Genomic DNA, 21,135 nt, shown 5'->3' with positions numbered 1-21,135 from the left:
CTCCCTAAACATGGGTAATCAGCTGGAAATTAAGCTTCACCCCACCCCCCCAGGGCCGGGGCAGACCCTCAGTGAGCACGAGGGGCTTTGGGGGCTGAGAACATCACTAATTGTCAGGCGCGGGTACCTGGGCTGGCAGGGTCGCCTCCATCCTGGACAGGTTCAGCATCTAGGAACATTTGCAGTAAGGTTTGGAGGGACCCAGAGGGGCCAGGGCTGCGACACCTAGGAATAAATTGCATAGGGAGGTTGTGGAATCTCCATCTCTGGAGATATTTAAGAGTAGGTTAGATAAATATCTATCAGGGATGGGCTAGACAGTATTTGGTCCTGCCATGAGGGCAAGGGACTGGACTCGACCTCTTGAGGGCCCTTCCAGTGCTAGAGTCTATGAATCTATGTGGCCCCGGGTCCCACCTCTGGGGATGGAGCCAGACAACACCAGAGGGAGTGAAGGGAATCCCCAAACTATGGGCCCCCAACACTCCCCTGCCCCCTTACAGCCAGGCAGGGATCTTGGCAATAATAAGAGCCAGCAATGAACCTTGCCACTGGCTAGCAGAGCTGCCCCTTATAATAGCCAGCCCCCTCCCAGCCCAGCCCCCAAGCCCCTCCTAATACAAGCCAGGCCCCTCTCCTAATACCAGCCCCCCCCAGCCCCGCCCCCGGGCCCCACCCCTAATACCAGCCCCCCCAGCCCAGTGCCCAGGTCGTTGGCAGCACCAGCCCTGGGCAGAGTTTGGGAAAGGACCAGCAGAGGCGACCAGTGGCTCCCACGGCTCTGTGTTGCTGAGCGCTGTAGGGCGTGGAGAGCAGGGACAGGGGCTCCTGGCTCTCCCTGGGTCCCTCAGGTTCACCAGACCCCTGTGTCCCAATATCTGGGTCCTGTGGTTCCCACCCTTTGCCTGCCCACAACCCTTCCTGCCCCTCAGCCCCCTCTCTGCCTGGCAGTGCCCACTGTGGGTCCAGGCTCTGGCTGGGGAGCTGACACTGACCCCCAGTGAGAGAGCCAGGCTGGGCAGGCAGGGCCCAGGGTGCCCCCAGAGAAGCCAGCTCTGCCCCCAACCTGCACAGAACAAGCCAATTGCCTCCAAGGGAAGAGGCAGCAGCCACCCGCCCTCCAGGACTCTGGCACAGCTGATCCTCTGACACAGCAGCATCCCTCTGCCACCCCCAGCCTCGCCCAGCCACCCCTGAGAGCTGGCAGGGAGAAGGCCCTGTGCCAGCCTAGGCTGACAGCAGGAACAATGCACCAAGCATGAGTCGTGCCTGAGCCGGCTCAGGGACTGCAGGGAAAGGGGCTGCCCCTCTGCCAGTTGGGGCTTCTGGCCCTGGAGCCTGCTAGAGCCGCCCCTCCAGGGCCACACAGCCAGAGACGAGCTCCTGGGGGCGCTGCACAGCCTGGGGGAGACTCTCGCTGGGACTAGTGGGTTTGCTGCGTAAACCCAGTGAGGAGAGAGTGTCCAGGTCCCCTCTGTGCCGAGCCGCAGGGCACAGGAGCAGTTACAGCCCCACATGCAGAGCCACTGGCTCACACTGGCGGACCGGTCAGGCCTGGGGGCAGGGTCCATGGGGCTCAGCAGCAGCTGGCACAGAACCTTGGGCCCTGCTTGTGAAAGGGCCCAGCCAGTCCAGGCAGTCACTGCTCAGCCAACCTTTCGGGCACCACGGGATGCTCTGGGGAACCCTGGGCTGTTCTGGACTGTATCGGCCCAGCCAGCTCCACAGCAATGGGGGGGTGGCAGAGAGTCGCTGTCCCACAGGAGGGGTGAGATGGGGGCTCCTGCCCAGACACCCCAGTGGCCCTGGAGCCCTCTGAGCTTGGCACAGCAACTGGTTTGTGTCCCAGCAGTGGGGTCAGAGTTGTCTCTGCCCAGCTGCTGTGGGTGGGGCAGGCCAGGGGCTCAGGGCCTCACCTGTCACACTCAGGGTCTTGGGGGTGCTCAGGTTGGAATTAACCAGCTCATTATTGTCACCCCTGTGCTGGTACCAGCAAGAGAAATCCCCGGCATCCCCCGAGGCCAGAGACATGATGTGTGAAGTCGTAAGAGAATCGCCCGGGGTGATCGCTTGACTTGCAGCTTCCTGCCCATCCTCGCAGAAGATAACGCGGGTCATGGGGGACTCTCCTGGGACCAGACACCGAAAGGTAACCATGTCCCCAACATGGGCCAGGGACACGTTCAGAGAGAGCTGGGGAGCTGGCAGGGATCCTGGGGGGAGAAGCAGGGGTGAGAGCCTGGCCAGGGAGCTACAGAGAAACCAGAGTCAGACTAGTATCTCAGTTGCAGCTGGTGTAGATGTACCCGGCCTAGCTAGCTCCCATAGCACAGAGTGCGCATCCAGACAGGTGAGCCTGGGGAGCTCTTACCAGGGACCGGGGACCCGAGCTAGCTGGCTCAGGTATGTCTGCATGAGCTGCAATCACTGCGCACACCTGCAGAATAGACAGACCCAAAGCAGCTGTCGGAAAGGGGGCATATCCTCGGGTGGAGGGGCATAAACCATATGGGGGGGGCAGATGGGGAGACCTTGAACAGGGGGAGGGGCAGAGACCACATGGGGGGGATGGGGAGACCCCAAATGTGGGGGAGGGGCAGAGACCACATGGGGGGGATGGGGAGACCCCAAATGTGAAGGAGAGGCAGAGACCACATGGGGAGGTGGGGCGACCTCAAATGTGGGGGAGGGGCAGAGACCACATAGAGGGTGATGGAGAGACCCCGAATGTTGGGGAGGGGCAGACACCACATGGAGGGCGATGGGGAGATCCCAAATGTGGGGAAGGGAGATTCACAGCCTCCCCATCACAACATCAGTGAGTGTCTGGCTAGTTTTGAAGCCAATCGCAGGATTTCAGGGCCTCTCTCCTGCCCTGTGAGTGCCCTGGGGCTGACTGACAAGGCGTATGCTGATAGGGGGCTGCCCTGGTGGTGACAAGCAGGTAGATCCCCTGGTGGGGGAGGGGAACCCCACACACAGCTTGGGGCCCAGGGGATTTCCCAGCGGGGCAGAGCATCTGAGCCAGACACCGATTCCTAGATCGGGGGAGGGGGAGGTTTCCCCTCTGGAGTGAGGTGCAGGTTCACTGCGGGGGGGGGGGGGGGGGAGATCGGGGTTCCCTTTGCTTGGTCTGGCAGGGTCACCAATGTTCAGGAACCCGCCTAAGTCTAGCAGTGTTTGGGCTTCCCTTGCAGCTCCAGCTCCTGGAGCCCTGGGATCTGGGTTGTCCCGGCTTTTGGTTAAACAAAGTCAGGTCCCAGCCCTGGGGTTTGGGAAGAGAAGCTGGAAGCAGGAGCCCCAGGAGGCTCTGGTTCTGGGAAAGTGGAAGGATCCCATCCTGCTTCTCACTGGCCATGGACCCTGGGGGCTTCGCACTCAGCATCCTGCCGAGACGGGTTGGCTTTTCTATGGCCTGCCGGGGAACTCACCCTCCGGGCGGCAGGACTCCTGGCTAGTGACCTGCAGAGCCAGGGCTGGAAGAGAGAGCAGACAGCAGTGATGGAGACAGGGCACAGTGAGAGCTGCCATGCAGTCAACTTGCTGCATCTGAGCACTAGGTGAGGGGGTCCCTGTGTAAACAGCCCCTGTGCCCCACCCCAGAGGTGGCTGCATCTTAGACCCGGGTGAGGGTTCCTTGTATAAACTGCCTCTGTGACCCATCCCAGAGGCAGCTGCATCTCAGCACCAGACAAGAAGTCCCTGTATAACCAACACCCATGCCTGCCTCAGACATGGCCACATCTCAGTGCTGGAGGAGGGGTCCCTGTATAAATACTGCCTGCACCCCACCCCAGAGGCAGTTGCTTCTTGGTGGTAGTTGAGGGGGTCCCTGTATAACCATCCCCCACACCCCACTCCAGAAGCAGCTGCATCTCAGCACCAGACAAGGGGCCCCTGTATAAATAAACCCAGACCCAGAATCCCAGCAGTTAATTGGAGCTGCTTGTCAAGTGGGAATTTTTGCCAAGTCCCACAGGCGACAGTACACTTCCCCCAGACTAGAGCCAGGCGTGTGCGTCGCGCAGCTCCACTACGCCTGGCTACCACTGATCATAGTCACATCCCATCCCCCCCAGCAGCCCTGAGCTCCCAGCCAGACTAAGGCCTTGGCTACACTGGCCCTTTACAGCGCTGCAACTTTCTCGCTCAGAGGTTGAAAAAACACCCCCCTGAGTGCAGCAAGTTACAGCATTGTAAAGCGCCAGTGTAAACAGTGCCCCAGCGCTGGAAGCGCGGCTCCCAGCGCTGTAAGCTAATCCCCACGGGGAGGTGGAGGACCTGCAGGGCCGCGACTACACTCGCACTTCAAAGGGAGCGCTCCGGCGGCAGCGCTGTACGGCTGCAAGTGTAGCCATACCCTCTGGGTGCTCAGCCCAGCTCTGTCTGGTTTCTTGCTGCACAGCAGCTGGTTTCAGCCTCTTGCGTTTTTAGCGTGGTTCTGGGGAAGGTAACCATGGCTCTGCAGCTGCTTCTTCATTCCCTGGTGCTTGGTGTCCCCACAGCACTGCTAGGTATTAATACACGTGTGGCCACCACGGGCGTCTACACCGCAAGGGAGCCGCTCTCAGTTCCTGCACACGTTGCCTTGTGTAGCAGCACCACACACTGTGTAATAGCCAGGGAGGGGAGAGCGGCGCGGCCAGAGACTGCCCACTTCTCCAACCCCCACGGCTCCAGCACACAGTCATTGCATTACTCTAGCTATCGGAGAGACAAGGTGAGGGAGCTCGTACCTTGTAGTAGACCGACTGCTGCTAGGGAGAGAGACAAGCTTTCGGGCCCCACAGAGCTCTTCTGCAGGGCTGGGAAAGGAACTGAGTGTCGCAGCTAAACGCAAGGTGCAGCAGCTTGTGTTGCAGAAGGAGACACACAGTTTGTAAGGGACCACACGGGGTGAAGTGGCCCGTTAGCACCCTGCAGTCATTGGACAAAAGGCAGGTTATAGGTTACAGATTGTTGGAATAAGTCATAAATCCAGTATCTTTATGAAGACCATGATTTCTGGAGCCTAGCAAAGTCGGCTTCATAACTTTTGGTCCCATGACCGGAGGTGTGTTAATGGGCCTAGTAACCTCAAATGGTCCCTGGCAACCTGGGTTAACTCTTTATGGTAAACAATCTGCTCCACCTTGTATTTAGCTGTGACGCTGGGAGTACATCTCCCAGTCCTGAAGGAGAGCTCTGTAAGCGCAAATCCTTGTCTCTTTCACCAATAGATGCTGGTCCAATCAAAGACATTACCTCACCCACCTCATCTCGCTAACATCCTGGGATCCACACGGCTACATCTATCCCCATACACCTCCTCTATCTATCCATCCCCATACACCCCCTCTATCTAATCTATCTATCTCCCCAGACACCTCCTCTATTTATCTCACCTCACACACTCCCCCTTTTGCTCTCTGTCCCCAGGCAGAATAGGATACTGTCGTACCACATGGATCTTTCCCATCACTCCAAGTCCCCCAGGTTCTCCCACACATACATGGAGAACTGACACACACAGACATGAAGGGACGCGCAGGAATTCACAGGTGCTCACTCGCGCGCGCACACACACACACACACACAGGGACATGCACACACATACAAGGACACACAAACATGCACACATGGGCATGCACACACACACAGTGTACACACACAGGGACATGCACACACACACAGGGAGACACAAAGATGCACACAGACACAGGGACGCACACACAGGGACATGCATACACACAGAGTGTACACACAAACACAGGGATACAAACACACACAGGGACACACGGACACACACAGGGACATGTGCACACACACATATGCAGGGATGCAAACATGCACATGCACGCACAAGGACATGCATGCACAGACAGTTTACGCACAGACACATACACAAACACGCAGGGACACACACACGGAGACACGCACGCGCGCACACAGACATGCATACACACACAGTGTACACACAGACACACAGACACAAACACGCAGGGACACACACACAGGGACATGCGCGCACACACAAACATATGCAGGGATGCAAACATGTACATACGCGCACAAGGACATGCACGCACAGACAGTTTACACACAGACACATACACAAACACGCAGGGACACACACACGGGGACACACACACACACGGACATGCATGCACACACAGTGTACACACAGACACACAGACACAAACATGCAGGGACACACACACGGGGACACACACACACGGACATGCCTGCACACACAGTGTACACACAGACACACATACACAAACACACACAGGGACACAGACACACGGACATGCACAGCTCCCCCAACCCCTGTGAAGGTGTGCGTTGGCTGCACACTCACCGAGCGGACACAGCCAGAGACTGAGGGCCATCAGGGGATCCTGTGTGGTGTCTGTGCCAGGGGGTTGAGGCAGAAGTGACGCTCCTGTGTCTGTGCGAATCTGGGACTTCTCATTTCCACACCAGGGGCGGGTGCATCTTGTCCTGTCCTCTCCCCGTCCGCCACTCTCTGCCGTGACACCCGGCCAGCAGGGGAGAGTGTGAACCCCCAGTCCCTTCCATGCTGCACTCCTGCCCCTACTTGCATTGCTGCTTTCCGAACAGCACAGGCTGTGTGCCAGAGAGCAGGGGCAGCCTGGGGCCAAGGGACGTCTCTGACAGCTCCGCTCTAGCTGGGCCAAGAGAGACAGGCCAGGGAAAGGGAGCACTGCGGGGTTCTCGGGCCTGGGTGCTGTAGATCCTGGATGGACCCAACGATCCCTGCTGGCCTTGGGATCTACGACACTGAGCTCCTCAGGGATGCAGTGCAGTCAGAGCCCCTGCAAAAGCAGACTGAAAGCCACTGAAAACTGGGGGGCAAACAACCCCTGTGACCCACCCCAGAGGCAACTGCATCCCAGCAATCCCACAGGTTTTCTACAGGGTGCAATCCCTGTAGAAGCAGCTGAGTATGGAGAGTCCCCTCTGGCCTGGGGAGCCTGTGTGTGACCCTTGTAAGGCCACCTACACCTGAGACCCCTCCCGTTGCTGTGAGGCAGCTGCCCCCCACCCCAGTCTGGCAGCTTCTTTCTCCATGAGCAGCCAGTCCAACGTCCACCCTTGCTCCACTCCCTGCAGAGGTCCCCACAGACTAAGCTGGTGACCCCATAGCCCTCAGACCCCAGCCAGAGCTCCTCCCCCCTCAAACATGAACCAGTGAATCTCAGGAAACCAAGCCAGAGATCCTGGGCCAATGACCCCAGAGCATCTAGCCCCTCACGGAATGTAGCAGCCCAGTGCATTGAGCCCCCCAGCCTGTGTCAACAGACTCAGGCTCAGTGGGGCTCACCCTATGGCATTCAAATAGCTGTGGAGCTAGAGCTTTGATGCTGTGGGTCAGACTGGACCTCTTGCTTTGGAAACGCCCCCAACCCCCCACCCTCCAGAGTCTGAGCTCCAGCCCAAGCTCCACTGTCTACAGTTATTTCTGTGCAGAGCATGAGTCCTACGTGCTGGTAGGCCTGGACTGACCTGAGTGTTTAAACACATGTGGGGAGGCCTCCTTTCTTGGAAGACAGGATTACGGAGGTAAACAAGTCATCAGGCTGAAAACAGGACGTTTGTGATACATAAGGTAAGTCAATAGGTCCACAGGCTAAAAGACAGAATGTGTGAGCCAGCTAAGATAAGAGGGAGAAGACCCCGGGAACCATTTACTACAAACAAGATTACCATGGACAAGCTGAGTTAGGGGTGTAGAGATGAGGGGAAGACAAGCGTGGACAATGCGTGGACAGGTCATGCAGCACAGGAATGTCCCTGCAAAGTAACCAAGCCAATCCCAGAATGGAGATCCCAAGCCAATCCCAAAACCTGTGATGTGGTGTACAGTAAATGCGATGAGATGTGCCGTGTATATGAAGGGAGGGGGTTTCTGTGTCACTTTGGAGCTGTGAAGTGTCCTGCATCCACCTACCTGCATTTGACTCTGATCAACCAAGTGGCACTGCCACATGCCAAACAAAGATCCCTGAGGGTTGAAGCCTGGAGTCGAACTGAGCTCTTGGGACACTGAGTAGAAAGAGGTCTCGGAGGAAATCCCAACGCCAGGAGCCCAAGGCTGCGGGTCCAGCCTGGGAAGCTCGCTGCTATGGGCTGCGTAGACATACTCTGGAGCACACCTGGCCCAGCTAGTGTCAGACAGGGAAGCAGGACTCGAGCCCCTGATGTGGTTCAGGGCAGAGATGGGAGGAGTCATTCCTGCAGCTCCCATTTGGGCGCTGAATAACGATGGGGTGTGGGGACCTTGGCATGATCCGTAACTCTGAACACAAGAGAGAAATTGACCCACAGCAAGAATGGGACCCACAGACCCTGCACAGAGTCCACGGGGACAGGTCTGAACTCCCCTCTCCCAGACACACTCCTGCCTCCCCCCACATCACCCACACACAGTGACACACACACACGTGCCCAGTGACCTGCACACAGTAACACCACATAGCTACACTCAGGTGCTTGTGATGTAGTGAAAACTGCATTCAAATTGTGGCTGTCACTGTATATTTGAGAGGTTTTTTCCTGGTCCTGCTGGAAAAGTGGATCTGGCTCTGCAGAGAGCAGCCTAGACAAGGTGGGCTGAGTTGGGCCTCTCTGCCATAGGGAGCAGCCTGCTTTGTCATCCTCTGTTCCACTGTTCTGGATACTAAGACAGAAAGCCGTGTTATGCTGCCACCTTCCAGCCAGAGTCGTTCTGTTTGCTCTAATGCCTCTGTGTGTGCCGTGACCATAACAGTACCCTTGGCTCACACACTCCGAGTTACCCACACAAAACCAGAGCGGAACTGCTGGGAGCAGGGAGATTGATGCAATTAAGCACTTCAGAGCTACTGCCCGGATCTGAAAACTTAGCTTGACCCTGAGACATAGACGTGTGATGAAGTTGGGGATTTGTATAGTGTTTTATGTGAAGAGTGTGTGCGCGCTTCAGTTTCCCTGTGTGTTGCATGTGTAACGAGGTGGTGGGAGAGAGTTTGTTGTTGCAGAGAACCAGGTGTGACCTCACCTAGCAGCTGGGACCCCCGGACAACAGCCTGGAGATAGGGAACCCTAACAACTGGTGACCTGGAGACAAAGAGACCCACCCCAGCTTGGCAGTCAGCCATTTCTGGCCAGTGGGAGGACAATGAGCTGAGGAGAGAGGACCCCAGTGACGTGACCAACCAATTCTAGCCAGAGGGGAACAAAGCACTGAAAAGAGAGCAAGGCCCTAGCGACCTGTTTACCAGGGACAGAAGACAAAGGGCAGGGGAGGAGCTGTTGGGGCCTTGTGATATCCAATGCCCAGCTGGAAAGTACAGGGTCTCTGGCCTTGAGAGGGAGAGCAGGCAGCACTTACCTGGATGGCAGATGACAGAACAAGGAGCAATGGTCTCAAGTTGCAGTGGGGGAGGTCTAGGTTGGATATTAGGAAACACTATTTCACTAGGAGGGTGGTGAAGCACTGGAATGGGTTCCCTAGGGAGGTAGTGGAATCTCCATCCTTAGAGATTTTTAAGGCCCAGCTTGGCAAAGCCGGGATGATTTAGTTGAGGTTGGTCCTGCTTTGAGCAGGGGATTGGACTAGATGACCTCCTGAGGTCCCTTCCAACCCTGATATTCTATGATTCAGGGGAAACTTAGAATCATAGAATATCAGGGTTGGAAGGGACCTCAGGAAGTCATGTAGTCCAACCCCCTGCTCAAAACAGGACCAATCCCCAACTCCTCCCACCCCCGATCCCTAAAGGATTGAACTCACAACCCCTGGCAAACCTAATTGGCAACCTACCTGCCCTGCCTATGTGTCCCCCCACTCTGCTGGGGTCTGAGCTCCCACCATGCTCAGCACTGCCCTTTCTGTCCCAGTGGGGGTAGGCAGCGAGCTCACTGCTTTGGCCAGAGCAACAGAGCCAGTGTGAGCCCCCTCTCTGGTGTGCAGGGGGGCAGGGAGCATCTCTCCGGTCCCACTCAGCCCCAGGGGTCTGGTTACAGATAGGCAGGTATCCTGAGCCCTGCAGCTCCTCCCCCCCCGTGCCAGTCAGGTCATTTGCATTTTCACTGACCATTTCCATCCTAGCCAATTGGTTCCCTGGATTTGAATTCAAACCCTCGTTCGTTACAGGAGCGGGGCCTGGATCCTGTCCCATGGGGAGACAGTCACCCCCCAACAGGGCCTCCCAGCCGATATCCTGGAGAACCCCAACTACCAGCCAGCCCGACCCCTCCTGGGTCTGCACAGGGATCTGGGCCATAGGCAGGGTGAGGGGCTTCATCCTGGGGACCTTCACCCAGATCACACAACCCCTCAGCATCTGAGACTGCATCACCCGGGGCCTGACAACAGGTCTTTCTGTCCCAGGGTCTTGCCACCCTAGGCAGGTCTCCCCATTGACCACCACCTTCTGCTCCCACTTGGGGGTCTGAAGGGCCTGAGCCCAGAAGACTCCAAGCAGACATATAGACCAGGGCCAGGGTGGAAACCTATCCACCACCTCACCCATCTGGCTGACAGCATCTATGGCCTTGGGACCTAGCAGGGGAGCTAGATTCCGGGGCTTTTCCTCAGGGTCCCACTGGTTCAAATCGCCAGCATGCTCAAGGGCAGTGAAGTGGGCATCCACATCCCCTTCCTCCTTAACCAGGGGCAGAAATTTAGTATTGAGGTTCCCTGTGGAACTGGCAGCCTGGGGTCTATCCTTACTCACCCCTGGGAAGTCCCCTATGCCTCTCCACTCCACCATCGCCAGTCCATGCTGCTGATGCTTCTCCTTCAGCTCTTTCTCAGGCTCTTGCTGTCTCTCACAGTCCTCTCGCTCTCTCAGACTCACCTCCAATCCCATCTGTGTCTGACCCCCTGATGGGGAACCCGATCGTGAAGACCCCCATTTGGTTGGGGACCAGATTCTTGGGGATGCCTGGCTACCGCTACCACTGCTCCCAGATCCTCTTGTAGCCCCATCTGGGTCAGGAATCTGCTCCTTAGAGTGGTCCTTTCCTCCAGCAGCACGATTAACTGGGCCTTGGTGAACTTCCCAATGCATAACCCTCTCTTTTTGCACAGGGTTACAATGTCCTTCTTGAGGAGATGGTGATAGGCCATCACTCCGCTGTTCCCAAGTTGCTTTGGACTCGCAGGCCTGTGTGCTCTTAGCTCCCACATGGTTTCCAGGAAGAATCTCTAGTGTGCCAGCCCTTCTCCAGGTCACCGCCTGTTTGCCATGGTCAAGCTGCAGACTCCTCCGCCCCGGGACTGCTCACTGCAATCCCCAGGGGAACCCTGTTACTGCAGAAGTCCTTCTTGCTGGTCACATACTCCCAGGGATTAATCACGCCCTGAAACCGTCCCTCTCTGAGCCTTCAGCACGCCTGGTCCTCGTTATCCCCCCCTTCGTTTTACTGCTCCCCAGTCATTTACTGCAAGAAGCACCATCCATGGGGTGCAGTACATCCCACCGGTAACATCAATTGTCACGGAGTCCCCGGGCACTGCTCTGGAACTGCTCCTTACAAAGTCAGTCAGGACTCTGGTAAAATCCCCTCTCTGTGAGCAGACTGTCTTCAGGGCAAGAAGTTCACACGGCTTCACCTTCCTGAGTCTGACCTTGGAGCATTCAGCATCCTCTGCCCCTCTGTGCATTTCCTACAGCAAGTCCGCCCAGGTGGGGTCCTGGGGAAGCCAGAGGGTCCTGTATCCCGACATCACAGTCAGACATGACTCAGCCAGCCAGTAAAACAGAGGTTTATTAGATGACAGGAACATGGTCTAAAACAGAGCTTGTAGGTACAGAGAACAGGACCCCCCAGCCGGGTCCATTTTGGGGGGCAGTGAGCCAGACACCCACGTCTGCCCTCACTCCTCGTTCCCCCGCCAGCCCCAAATTGAAACTCTCCAGCCCTTCCTCCTCTGAGCTTTGTCTCTTTCCCGGGCCAGGAGGTCACCTGATCTCTTTGTTCTCCAACACCTTCAGCTGGCACCTTTGTAGAGGAGGGACCCAGGTCATTAGTTGCCAGGAGACAGAGTGTCAGCCATTTTCTGTCTAGACAGCATCACATCTGCCCTCTAGGGCTCTGCAACAATCACACACCCTTCTCCCACCACCTAGATACTTGAGAACTGCATAGGAGAAACTGAGGCACCCACACAGTATTCAGAGAAAACTTTATGAATATTCCCGCTTCATCACACAGGCCAATGCTCAAACCACTGAGCTATCCCTCCCCCCAACTTAGATGTACTGTGCTGAGGGAGGCCAGGCCTGAGGGCCCTGAGAGTCTCCTATGCTGTGTTCAGATGCTCAATAAACCCTCCTGTTTTACACTGGCTGCGAGTCACTCTGGTCTAGAGAACAGGGTTGCATTATTCCCTCTAGGAGTGGAAGCCCTGGGGATCCAGAGTGAGTGGACTCCCTGAGGGGGCCACGGCGAAAGGCAGGCAGACCAAGACTCAGAGAGGTGCGGTTCCAGGAGGTGGAGGGGCTTAACCTCCAAGAGAGAGTGGACCCCAGAAAGGTTGTCACACTGAAGAGACTTCCCCCCAGTGACTGCACCCCCAGCGCAGGCTGCCTGGATCCCATCGTTGGTCTGCTGACGTTCTCAGTGCTCAAAAGTTAGGGGAATAGAGGCTGTGGTGCTCTGTAAGTCCCTTTGTGGATCCATAGAAACAAACCAACCCGCTCCCCGGAGAAGCAGGTATAGGCAGGGGCTGCCCGGCAGGCAAGAACTGGCGCCAGTGCTAATTAACCCACTAATTGTCAGGTTATAGCCAAGGATGATAGCAGGTGTGGGCAGTGGCTTCAACAGACGTTTCTGAGCCCCTCGGCCTGCGCTGGTTGGACACATGAAGAATAACGAAGGGTTAAATCTGGTTTCAGGATGAGAACTGGATGCTGCTTTTTGAAATGTGCCCAGAATGTTTCTCTCGTTACCCAGTGAGGGAAGCGGGAACTCGCTGTGATATTGGTGACCAACAGGCCAGGTTGGGGAGTATGCAGAAGGATTCCAGGGCTTCTCCTGGGGCAGGGGGCTTGTGTGACGGGGCGGGGGCACAACTGGCCGTGGCAGCAGCTCTGAGCCAGCAAGAGCTGGCTGGGATCAGCACGTACCAAGGGAGGATCCAGAGAGACAGCAGAAGCCTGGCTGAGCCAAGGACTGGCTCTGACCATGTGAACGCTGCATGGCTGGCAGCAGAGATTGTGGCCTGGAGGGGACAGGAGCCCGTGATAAGAGCAGGAGTCACATAGGCACATGCAGTGGCTCTGTTGGGACGGAGGGGAGGGGGAATAGAGCTCAGGGAGCAGGACATGGCAACGCCCTGGCTTCCATCACCAGGAGCCCTCACCTCAGCTAACCCAAAGACGGTCAGATTCCATGCTGTGGGCACTGATCACTGATTACGCCATGGAGGGGCAGCCTCCTGCCGATATCTGGCTGGGCTGCGCACAGCGGGAGATCACCCAAAGGCCCAGTCTGGGAGTCCTGGAGGCCGTAGGCCTGCCTCATGGCATGGTCTGGCACACTCCAGGGGTCATCCCCAAGGGGCTGGTTGGTCACAGGCCATCCCCGATGGATCCCGGACAGCAGGACCTTGTTACAGTAATAAATGTTCTAAGTGGGAGAAATCTGCTTGTATTTGTGTCCGGAATTAAAAGAGATTTCACAGGGGTAGCAGATAGTGACAGGGCCCCTAACCATCACAAATGGCTACCCTGGTCCAGGCCATGACACTGCAGAGGTGGCATGCATCACCCAGCCCCTCTCTTGCCCAGGAGATGAGGGGGTGATCGCTGTGGAGCCAGGCGGTGGTCTGGTGTCTCTGCAGGGGCGATCTCATTTGGCGAGCTGAGCTGTTGGGGGTGCAGAGCTGGGCTCTGCCACTCGCTCCCCAGGCTCAGCTGCCAACTCCTCTTTTGTCCCTAAACCCTCCTAGGCGATGCTGCCTCCATGGAAACCAGGTGGGGGCTGCTGTGGAGATTGTGGCAGTTGCTATGGCTACAGTACCAATGGGACATGGCACAGCTCAGCAGAGGGGTGAGCATCGGTTGGGGCAGAGCCACTCCATTGCTGCTGGCCCTAGTTCAACCCAGGGGGACTGTGATGCAGCTTGGTCAAGTCCCAGGAGTGATGGGAATGGCTGGCCAACACGTAACCCCCCACCCCATGGGCAGGGCCTGCAGTGGGCCCCACCTGATTTAATGAGTAAGATGGGCCTCTGCGGGAGGGGCCATAAATACCCTCCACATCCATCGCCTGTGTTTGCATGTGACCAATACCCCTCACCCACCTGGTGCCTGGCACAGGAGGGAGGGAAGGGGGATGGGAAGTGTGCATCTGCCCCCCAGCACCATCACCCGCCCTGAATGTTCAGCCAGCAGGAGGCTGTGGGGCTGTCTCGGCACCATGGGGCCGCAGTACCCAGCTCCATCCTGAGCCAGCATGATGCCAGCCAGCATCTTCAGGCCATTGCAGGGCTCCAGGAGCAGGTGCTTCGAGCCACTCCCAGATACCGCCCTGCAGCAGGCCAGGTGGGGGGATGGGGGTGGGCCGTTACTGCCAGCTGGGATCGAGCCATCACTTGATTTATCCCTCCATGGGGCCCATATTGGGGGTGTTGGGATCAGGGCCAGCTCCAGGCATCAGTGCAGGAAGCAGGTGCTTGGGGCGGCCAATGGAAAGGGGTAGCACGTCTGGGTCTTCGGCAGCAATTCGGCGGCGGGTCCCTCAGTCCCTCTTGTATGGAAGGACCGGCTGCTGAATTGCTGCCGAAGAATGAAGCAGTGCGGTAAATCTGCTGCTGATCGCGGCTTTTTTTTTTGGCTGCTTGGAGCAGCAAAAAAGCTGGAGCTGGCCTTGGTGGGGTTGGCCCCTCATTGAAGGAGGTGGGGGGCAGGTGTCCCCCTAGATCTGAGGAAGGAGGGGGCAAGAAGGTCTCCTCTGTGCTGCTGTTGGGACAGGCAGAACGGATACACAAGAGACGGCCCCTGCCCACCAGAGTTCACAGTCTAACGGGACAGCAGCTCCACTAGAGTGCCCCAGCCAGGGAGAGAACCCAGGTGTCCGGGCTCTCAGTCCCTCCTGGCTCTAACTATTAGACCCTACTCCATCCCAGAGCTGGGAACAGACCCCAGGCATTCTGGATCCCAGGCCTCCTGCTCTAACCCACTAGCCCCCACCCACCCCCATGGCGGTGGAGGGGGGAGATGCTGTGAGCCTGGTGCATGCTGGAGCAATCACTGGGGCCCCCTGTGACTTTTCCAGGCCCTTGATGTGCTGGTCCTATGGCACCTGAGAAGGAAGGGTGAGGAGCAGGCTCCTGTTAGCTCCCGAACCCCCTAGGGAGGTCTCCATGGCAACCTGCCCCACCCAGAGTTCACACTTGGATACCAGCAGGTTGCTGTGGATACGGAGCTGTTATTTGGCAACACAATACACCCGAGGGACAGGTGTTCTGCTCAACAGGGACCAGAGTGCTGCAGTGTGGTGCCGGGTGGCTCTGGGGCAGGGGCCGCATCTAGTCTGGCTGGGCTCCACGCCAGGGCCAATAAGCATCCACCTGTTTCCCGTGTCTTGATGTGAGGGGAGCAGGGCCGGCTGGGGGGGGGGGGTGGCTGAAGGTCCAGTTCAGCCCCACACCCATCCCTAAGGGTTGCCAGCCTGTCTCCTCCCACAGGGTCCAGGCTAAGCCCGGCAAGGGAAGAAGGGGGTACGAAACCCAGAGGTGACCCTGGACACAGAGCCAGAGAGACCTTCCTGTACCTGCTCCACTGCTTAGGAGGCACATCCTGACCCTGCAGCTCATGGGGGGAGGCAGTGTCAACCCCCCAGCCCAACTCTGCACTGCCTAACTTCCCCAACACCTGCAGTAACAGCTCCCCCCACTCCAGCAGGCACCTCGCTCTGGGCTGGGCACCACCAGGCTTAGTCAGGCGGGGGCGGGATGCAGGGCAGGAGCCAGGGGGAAGAGTCAGGGGAGGGAGGGATGTCCCTGCTTCCTCCTGTGCTGATGCCACACAGCGACCTTTGGGCTATTGATCCATGGTAGAAAGAGCCAGGGGACAAGGGCCACGGCACCAGCTTGGGGCCAGGGAAGCCGGTTTGAGCCAGACTGAGCAGGTGGCAGCATGGCCAGGGCTGCTCTGCTCCCCCAATTCTTCCCCCTGCATGGGTGGGGGGGGGGGATGAGGTGAAGGTGGGTTAGTTTCATTGGAATAAATGGGGTGAGAGCAGAGAGGCCTGGGCCTGCCTGGTCTTCCAGCAAAAACAGGCACTGATGACCTGCTTAACCTGTTCCTCAGGATACAGCGCAGAAGGGAAGGGAAGCACAGCACCAGTCGGGCTGTCAGGGTGCCCACAGCCCCGTTCTCCTTCCTGTTAGCAGGAGAGTTTTCATAGGGACCCCCTCCCGCAAGGGTTATACCAAAAATGGCACTAACAGCCCTTTCAGGGAGAAGAGAGGAGTGAGGAGAAAAGCCTGAAGGGAGTGGGGAAGAAAAGTGACACCGGATGGGTGGAGGGTGTCAGCAGGTACGCAACTCTCAGATCCCTAGTGAGGGATCAGGATTTTGCCGCTGGCATGCCAGTGGTGATGTTAGTGGGAGCACAGTCAGGACGTGTCTCTTGGGATCAGGATGATGAAGATGCAGTGGTGCCATAGTAGATCCTGGGGTCCCAGGAGATAGGGGGCAGCTGGGATAGGGAAACTCCCTCCTTGCAGACCACATTTCACCATTTTGATCCCCCCTCAAAGTCTTTTCCTGCAGACCCCCAAGGCGGGGCAGGTGGAACTTGGTATTTTGCCCACCAATTAGATCTAGTTTCTGACACACCCATTGATGCCCTGATCCTATGTCTCATTTCTCACCCATTGCACTCTCCCCACGCTGCTGGGGTGTGCTGAGGAGAATGGTTTGCACTAATCCATGTCCCCATCTCCTGGCACTAATCAGTGTTATCACACAGCAGGCTCAGCTGGACTTTTGTTCCCCTGGATGCGAGAGTCCACAGACCAGAATCAGCCCGGGGTGGGGTGGGACATGCAGGCAAGCCCCAGCCCTATCCTTGGTGGGAGCCTGAGCCTGGTATTTGCCTGGAGTCATGATGCCCTGGTTCAGGTCACAGGCTTTGCCCAGGACCTGAGGGAGGCCCCCAGCCACGCACCCAGCCTATGCCCCGTATGGGGGCTCCAGTGCTGGATGCTCCTGGTGTCCCTCCCCAGCCCTGCACCTGGCTGGCCAGGAGCACCGAGCAGGGTAGCTCCTGGCAGAGCTGCAGGGCAGGGTTGCCCAAGGCTGGCTGGCAGGCCCTGCTGCCCACTGGGATAGGGGCAAGGGCAACACAGAGCAGATGCTGGCCTCAGCTCAGAACCCTGCTGAGCCAGAGAGGGCAGACTGTGGGTGCTGGAGTTTGGGGGGTACAGTGTGCTCATCCCGGGGGGTGGGGGATGCTGGCTGGCTGCCTGGGGAGTGGTGCTGGGTGGGGAGCACAGGGTGCCCCGGAGAGGTGCTGAGGGGAACTGGGTGCGCAGGGAGATGAGGTTTGGGGGCTGCTCGGGGGAGCTGGGTAAGAGGGGCTCACTGGTGGAAGGGGGGGGGGGGTTGGGGACCAGACAGACACTTTGTCTCAGGTGACGTCTGACAACACCGAGCAGCTGGGGGGGGGGGGGTCCGGCCAGTTTTCCCTGCAGCCAATCGCTCCCTCGCTCCCGGCGCACCGCGGCCAATCAGCGGCGAGCGCTGCCCCCCCCCCCCTTTCTCCCCACAGCTGATGCAACCCTGCTGCAATCGGGCCAGTCACCGCCCGCTGGGTCCTGCCCCCCTCCCGCAAAATAAGCCCCTCGCTCCCGCCCTGGGGGCGCTGCAGGGGGTGCCGGGGAGCCGCAGCCGCGCAGCCCTGAGGCACAGCGCGGGGGGGGGGCGGGCTTTGGGGGAGGGGGCCGGGGGCTGCACGGCCCCGCCGGCGGGGCGGAGGGACACGGGCGGTAATGCGGCCGAGGGGCGGGGGGAGGCGGTATATATAGCGGCCCCGCCTCGCCGCCCCCTCACTCCGTCTCTCTCCGCACAGCCAGACCCAGCACCCAGCGCCGCGCGCCATGGCTCTCTAGCCCTGCCCGACCCCGGACCAGCGTGCGCAGCGCCGCGCCGCGCCGCCGCCGCCCCCCGCCGCCACCATGGAGTGAGTGCTGCCCCGGCGCGGAGACAGCAGGGCTGGGACCCCCGGGGCGCGTGCCCGCGTGCAGCCCCGCGGGGGGGGCACGGGGACCCTGGGGGGCGGCGGGGCGCGTGCCCGCGGGGGGGCACGGGGACCCTGGGGGCGGCGGGGCGCGTGCCCGCGGGGGGGCACGGGGACCCTGGGGCGTGTGCCCGCCTGCAGCCCCGGGGGCGGCGGGGCGCGTGCCCGCCTGCAGCCCCGCGGGGGGGCACGGGGACCCTGGGGGGCGGCGGGGCGCGTGCCCGCCTGCAGCCCCGCGGGGGGGGCACGGGGACCCTGGGGCGTGTGCCCGCCTGCAGCCGCGGGGGGCGGCGGGGCGCGTGCAGCCCCGCGGGGGGGGCACGGGGACCCTGGGGGGCGGCGGGGCGCGTGCCCGCCTGCAGCCCCGCGGGGGGGCACGGGGACCCTGGGGCGTGTGCCCGCCTGCAGCCGCGGGGGGCGGCGGGGCGCGTGCAGCCCCGCGGGGGACACGGGGGCGTTGGTGGGGCCAGGGCCCTCTGGGGGCGCGCGCACTGTTGCACGTCCAGTGCACGCAGGGTGTCTCCGGGGGTCGGGGTGGTTGGCTCCCACGGGGGGCGCTGCTGGGATCACGCCTGGAGGTGTCTCCCCATGGACTCGCTCCTCCCACCCCACGGGTAGAGTGGACGGGGCGGTATCCTAGTCCTGCCTGGGCCTTGAGCCTGTGCGAAGGGGCAGGAGCTGAGCCCCCCCAGGCCAGGCAAGGCGATGTGGTTTGATGAGTGGAGGGAAGTGGGACAGGGTTGTCCCTTCGTTGTTATGGGGTGCTGCTGTGCAGAAGATGCGGGGGAGGGATTGAACCCCCTCATGGATGTAGGGGCGCCCTACCCCATGCCAGGGGCCCTGCTCACCCTCTCTTCTCTCCCCCATAGGTCTTCCTGCTCTGCCCCCATCTCCCTACCTGCCACCGTTCTTGCCAGCAGGAATCACGGCCCCTGTCCATCACGCTCTGGCCCCTTGCCCTATTGCGCTGTGGCCTGTGTGAACCCACAGCTGCCCCACCATGTCAATGCTGGCAGCACTGACCCTGGACCGGGAGAAGACTCCGCTCCCAGCTAGTGCCCTCTCCTGGAGGGCCGAGTTCCTCAAGATCCCTGGCCACTATGAGCCCATGCCAGGGGCCACGGATGGGCGCTATGCCCATGGCACGGAGGCAATGATGCTGGCAGGTATAGTACTGGCAGGAGTGGGAAGTACTGGGGGTGGGGAGGAAGATGAGGGATACTGAGTGTGCTGCCTCAGTGAGTTTGTCTCATGGATGCCTTATTAGGACATTAGAATCCTCTCATATGCCAGGCTGGGAGATCCCAGCCCTTCCCCATCGATGGAGATGGGGTTGCTGAGAGGTTAGGATGTTTGCTCAGGTGTCTCAATGCCCATGGGTTACCTGGCTCCTAGGACAGGCTGTGAGGCCAGGTCAGCAGAAGGCAAGCTGTAAAGCCTAAAGGGGCTTGGCTAGGCCCCGTACCTGCCTACCTAGCCTTCCCTTCATTCCAAGTTGAGGGCAGCATGCTTGGTGCTGCTCTGTTCCTGACAGGGCTCCCCCTGCAGCCTCTAAGCCTGCTCTCTCCACACAGGCGATGGCTTCTCAGACTGGATGACGGAGAGGGTGGACTTCTCCTCTCTCCTGATGGAGTCGGGGGACCCATCGCTGCCCTCACCCCCGCTGCCCGACCTGGAGGCCATGGCCTCCCTCCTGAAGAAAGAGCTGGAGCAGATGGAGGACTACTTCCTGGAGGAGTCACTATCCCCTGGGCTGGGCCTGGACCAGGTAGCTCCCAGCACACCACCTTCACACCAGCCTGCCTTCCACTTCCCCTTTGGGGATGGGAGTGGGCCAGCAGGATCCTACCCACCCTTCAGCTCTGACAATCCCACACCACTGCAGACCCTTGACTCGGGCTGCCTGGAGCTCCTCAGCCTGTATGGGGCAGGGGTGCCTGGGGAGTGCCCTGGCCAGGGCCTGCTGGAGGAGTGTGCCAGTAGCCCAGCAGCCAAGCGCAGCAGGCAAAGCCCCTTGGAGCATCCAGCAGCCCCCTGTGGGCTAGCCCTGCCCCAGCAAAAGGGGGATCGTAAGCAAAAGAAGCGGGACCAGAACAAGACAGCAGCACTGCGGTACCGGCAGCGGAAGCGAGCTGAGTATGAGGCACTGGATGATGAGTGCCAGGGCCTGGAGGCCAGGAACCGTGAGCTCAAGGAGAAGGCAGACTCCATTGAGCGAGAGATCCAGTATGTCAAGGACTTGCTCATTGAGGTCTACAAGGCCCGGAGCCAGAGGCTCCGAGCCCAAACTCCACCCCAGGTCTACAGCATGGCCTGTAAGTCAGAGGGAGAGGGGCTCTGAAGGATACAGAGCTTCAGGCCTGGCCTCCAGGCAGTAGAGGGGGGTACAGGGGATAGTAAACTAGACGATACTCTGGGTTAGAGAAGCAGTATCTAGACGTGTGGGGAATGCTGGGTGACATGGACCTGTGAGGGAGACCAGGCTGCCAGGCATGTCCGCTCTCCAAGCACCGGCATTGCCTGTGCCAGCCTGCCCTGCCTCTAGGGAGGGATGTTGCAGGAAGGGGGTGCTGGTGTGGCAGAGAAGGGATGTGTAAGAAAGGTGTGGGGGGTGCTAGAGAGGTACAGTGAGGGTGCATGTGAGACACAGGCAGAGACATGTACAAAACCACTTGTATAGATAGACCTTTTTTGTAGCTTACTTTATAGAGCATAAAAGCCAATAAAGGCTGTTCCTGCATTCAGGCTGTGCGCTGTGTGTGAGAGCACCCCCTCTTCCCTAGGGGTTGGGGCTCCCACTGCCCTCAGCCTTAAGGGAGCTGACTTCACCACCCCATTTCTGCCATCACTGCTCAAAGCAGAGCTCCCCATTGCATCACAGGGCTGACAGTG

The 21,135-nt window shown here is 59.3% G+C and overlaps 2 protein-coding genes across 2 annotated transcripts in view; both read left to right on the top strand.

The window, feature by feature from the left end:
• Positions 1-21,135, top strand: part of LOC115641316 — a 627,798-nt gene that overhangs the window by 443,571 nt on the left and 163,092 nt on the right.
• Positions 18,023-20,987, top strand: ATF5 (activating transcription factor 5). Its single transcript, XM_030544535.1, has 3 exons — positions 18,023-18,186; positions 19,113-19,409; positions 19,818-20,987. The coding sequence occupies exons 2-3, from the start codon at positions 19,244-19,246 to the stop codon at positions 20,582-20,584; spliced, it is 933 nt and encodes a 310-aa protein (XP_030400395.1). The 5' UTR covers positions 18,023-18,186; positions 19,113-19,243; the 3' UTR covers positions 20,585-20,987.

The sequence above is a fragment of the Gopherus evgoodei genome, unplaced genomic scaffold, assembly GCF_007399415.2.
Source record: "Gopherus evgoodei ecotype Sinaloan lineage unplaced genomic scaffold, rGopEvg1_v1.p scaffold_34_arrow_ctg1, whole genome shotgun sequence".
Taxonomy (NCBI): Eukaryota; Metazoa; Chordata; order Testudines; family Testudinidae; genus Gopherus; species Gopherus evgoodei.
Note: the sequence above shows the minus strand (reverse complement) of the source record. Positions and strands in the feature narration are given on the sequence as shown.

Excerpts from the sequence above, each read along its gene's own strand:
- ATF5 (XM_030544535.1), top strand. The coding sequence starts at position 19,244 with ATGTCAATGCTGGCAGCACTGACCCTGGACCGGGAGAAGACTCCGCTC. Across the intron at positions 19,410-19,817 it reads GGAGGCAATGATGCTGGCAG|GCGATGGCTTCTCAGACTGG; the intron begins GTATAGTACTGG and ends CTCTCCACACAG.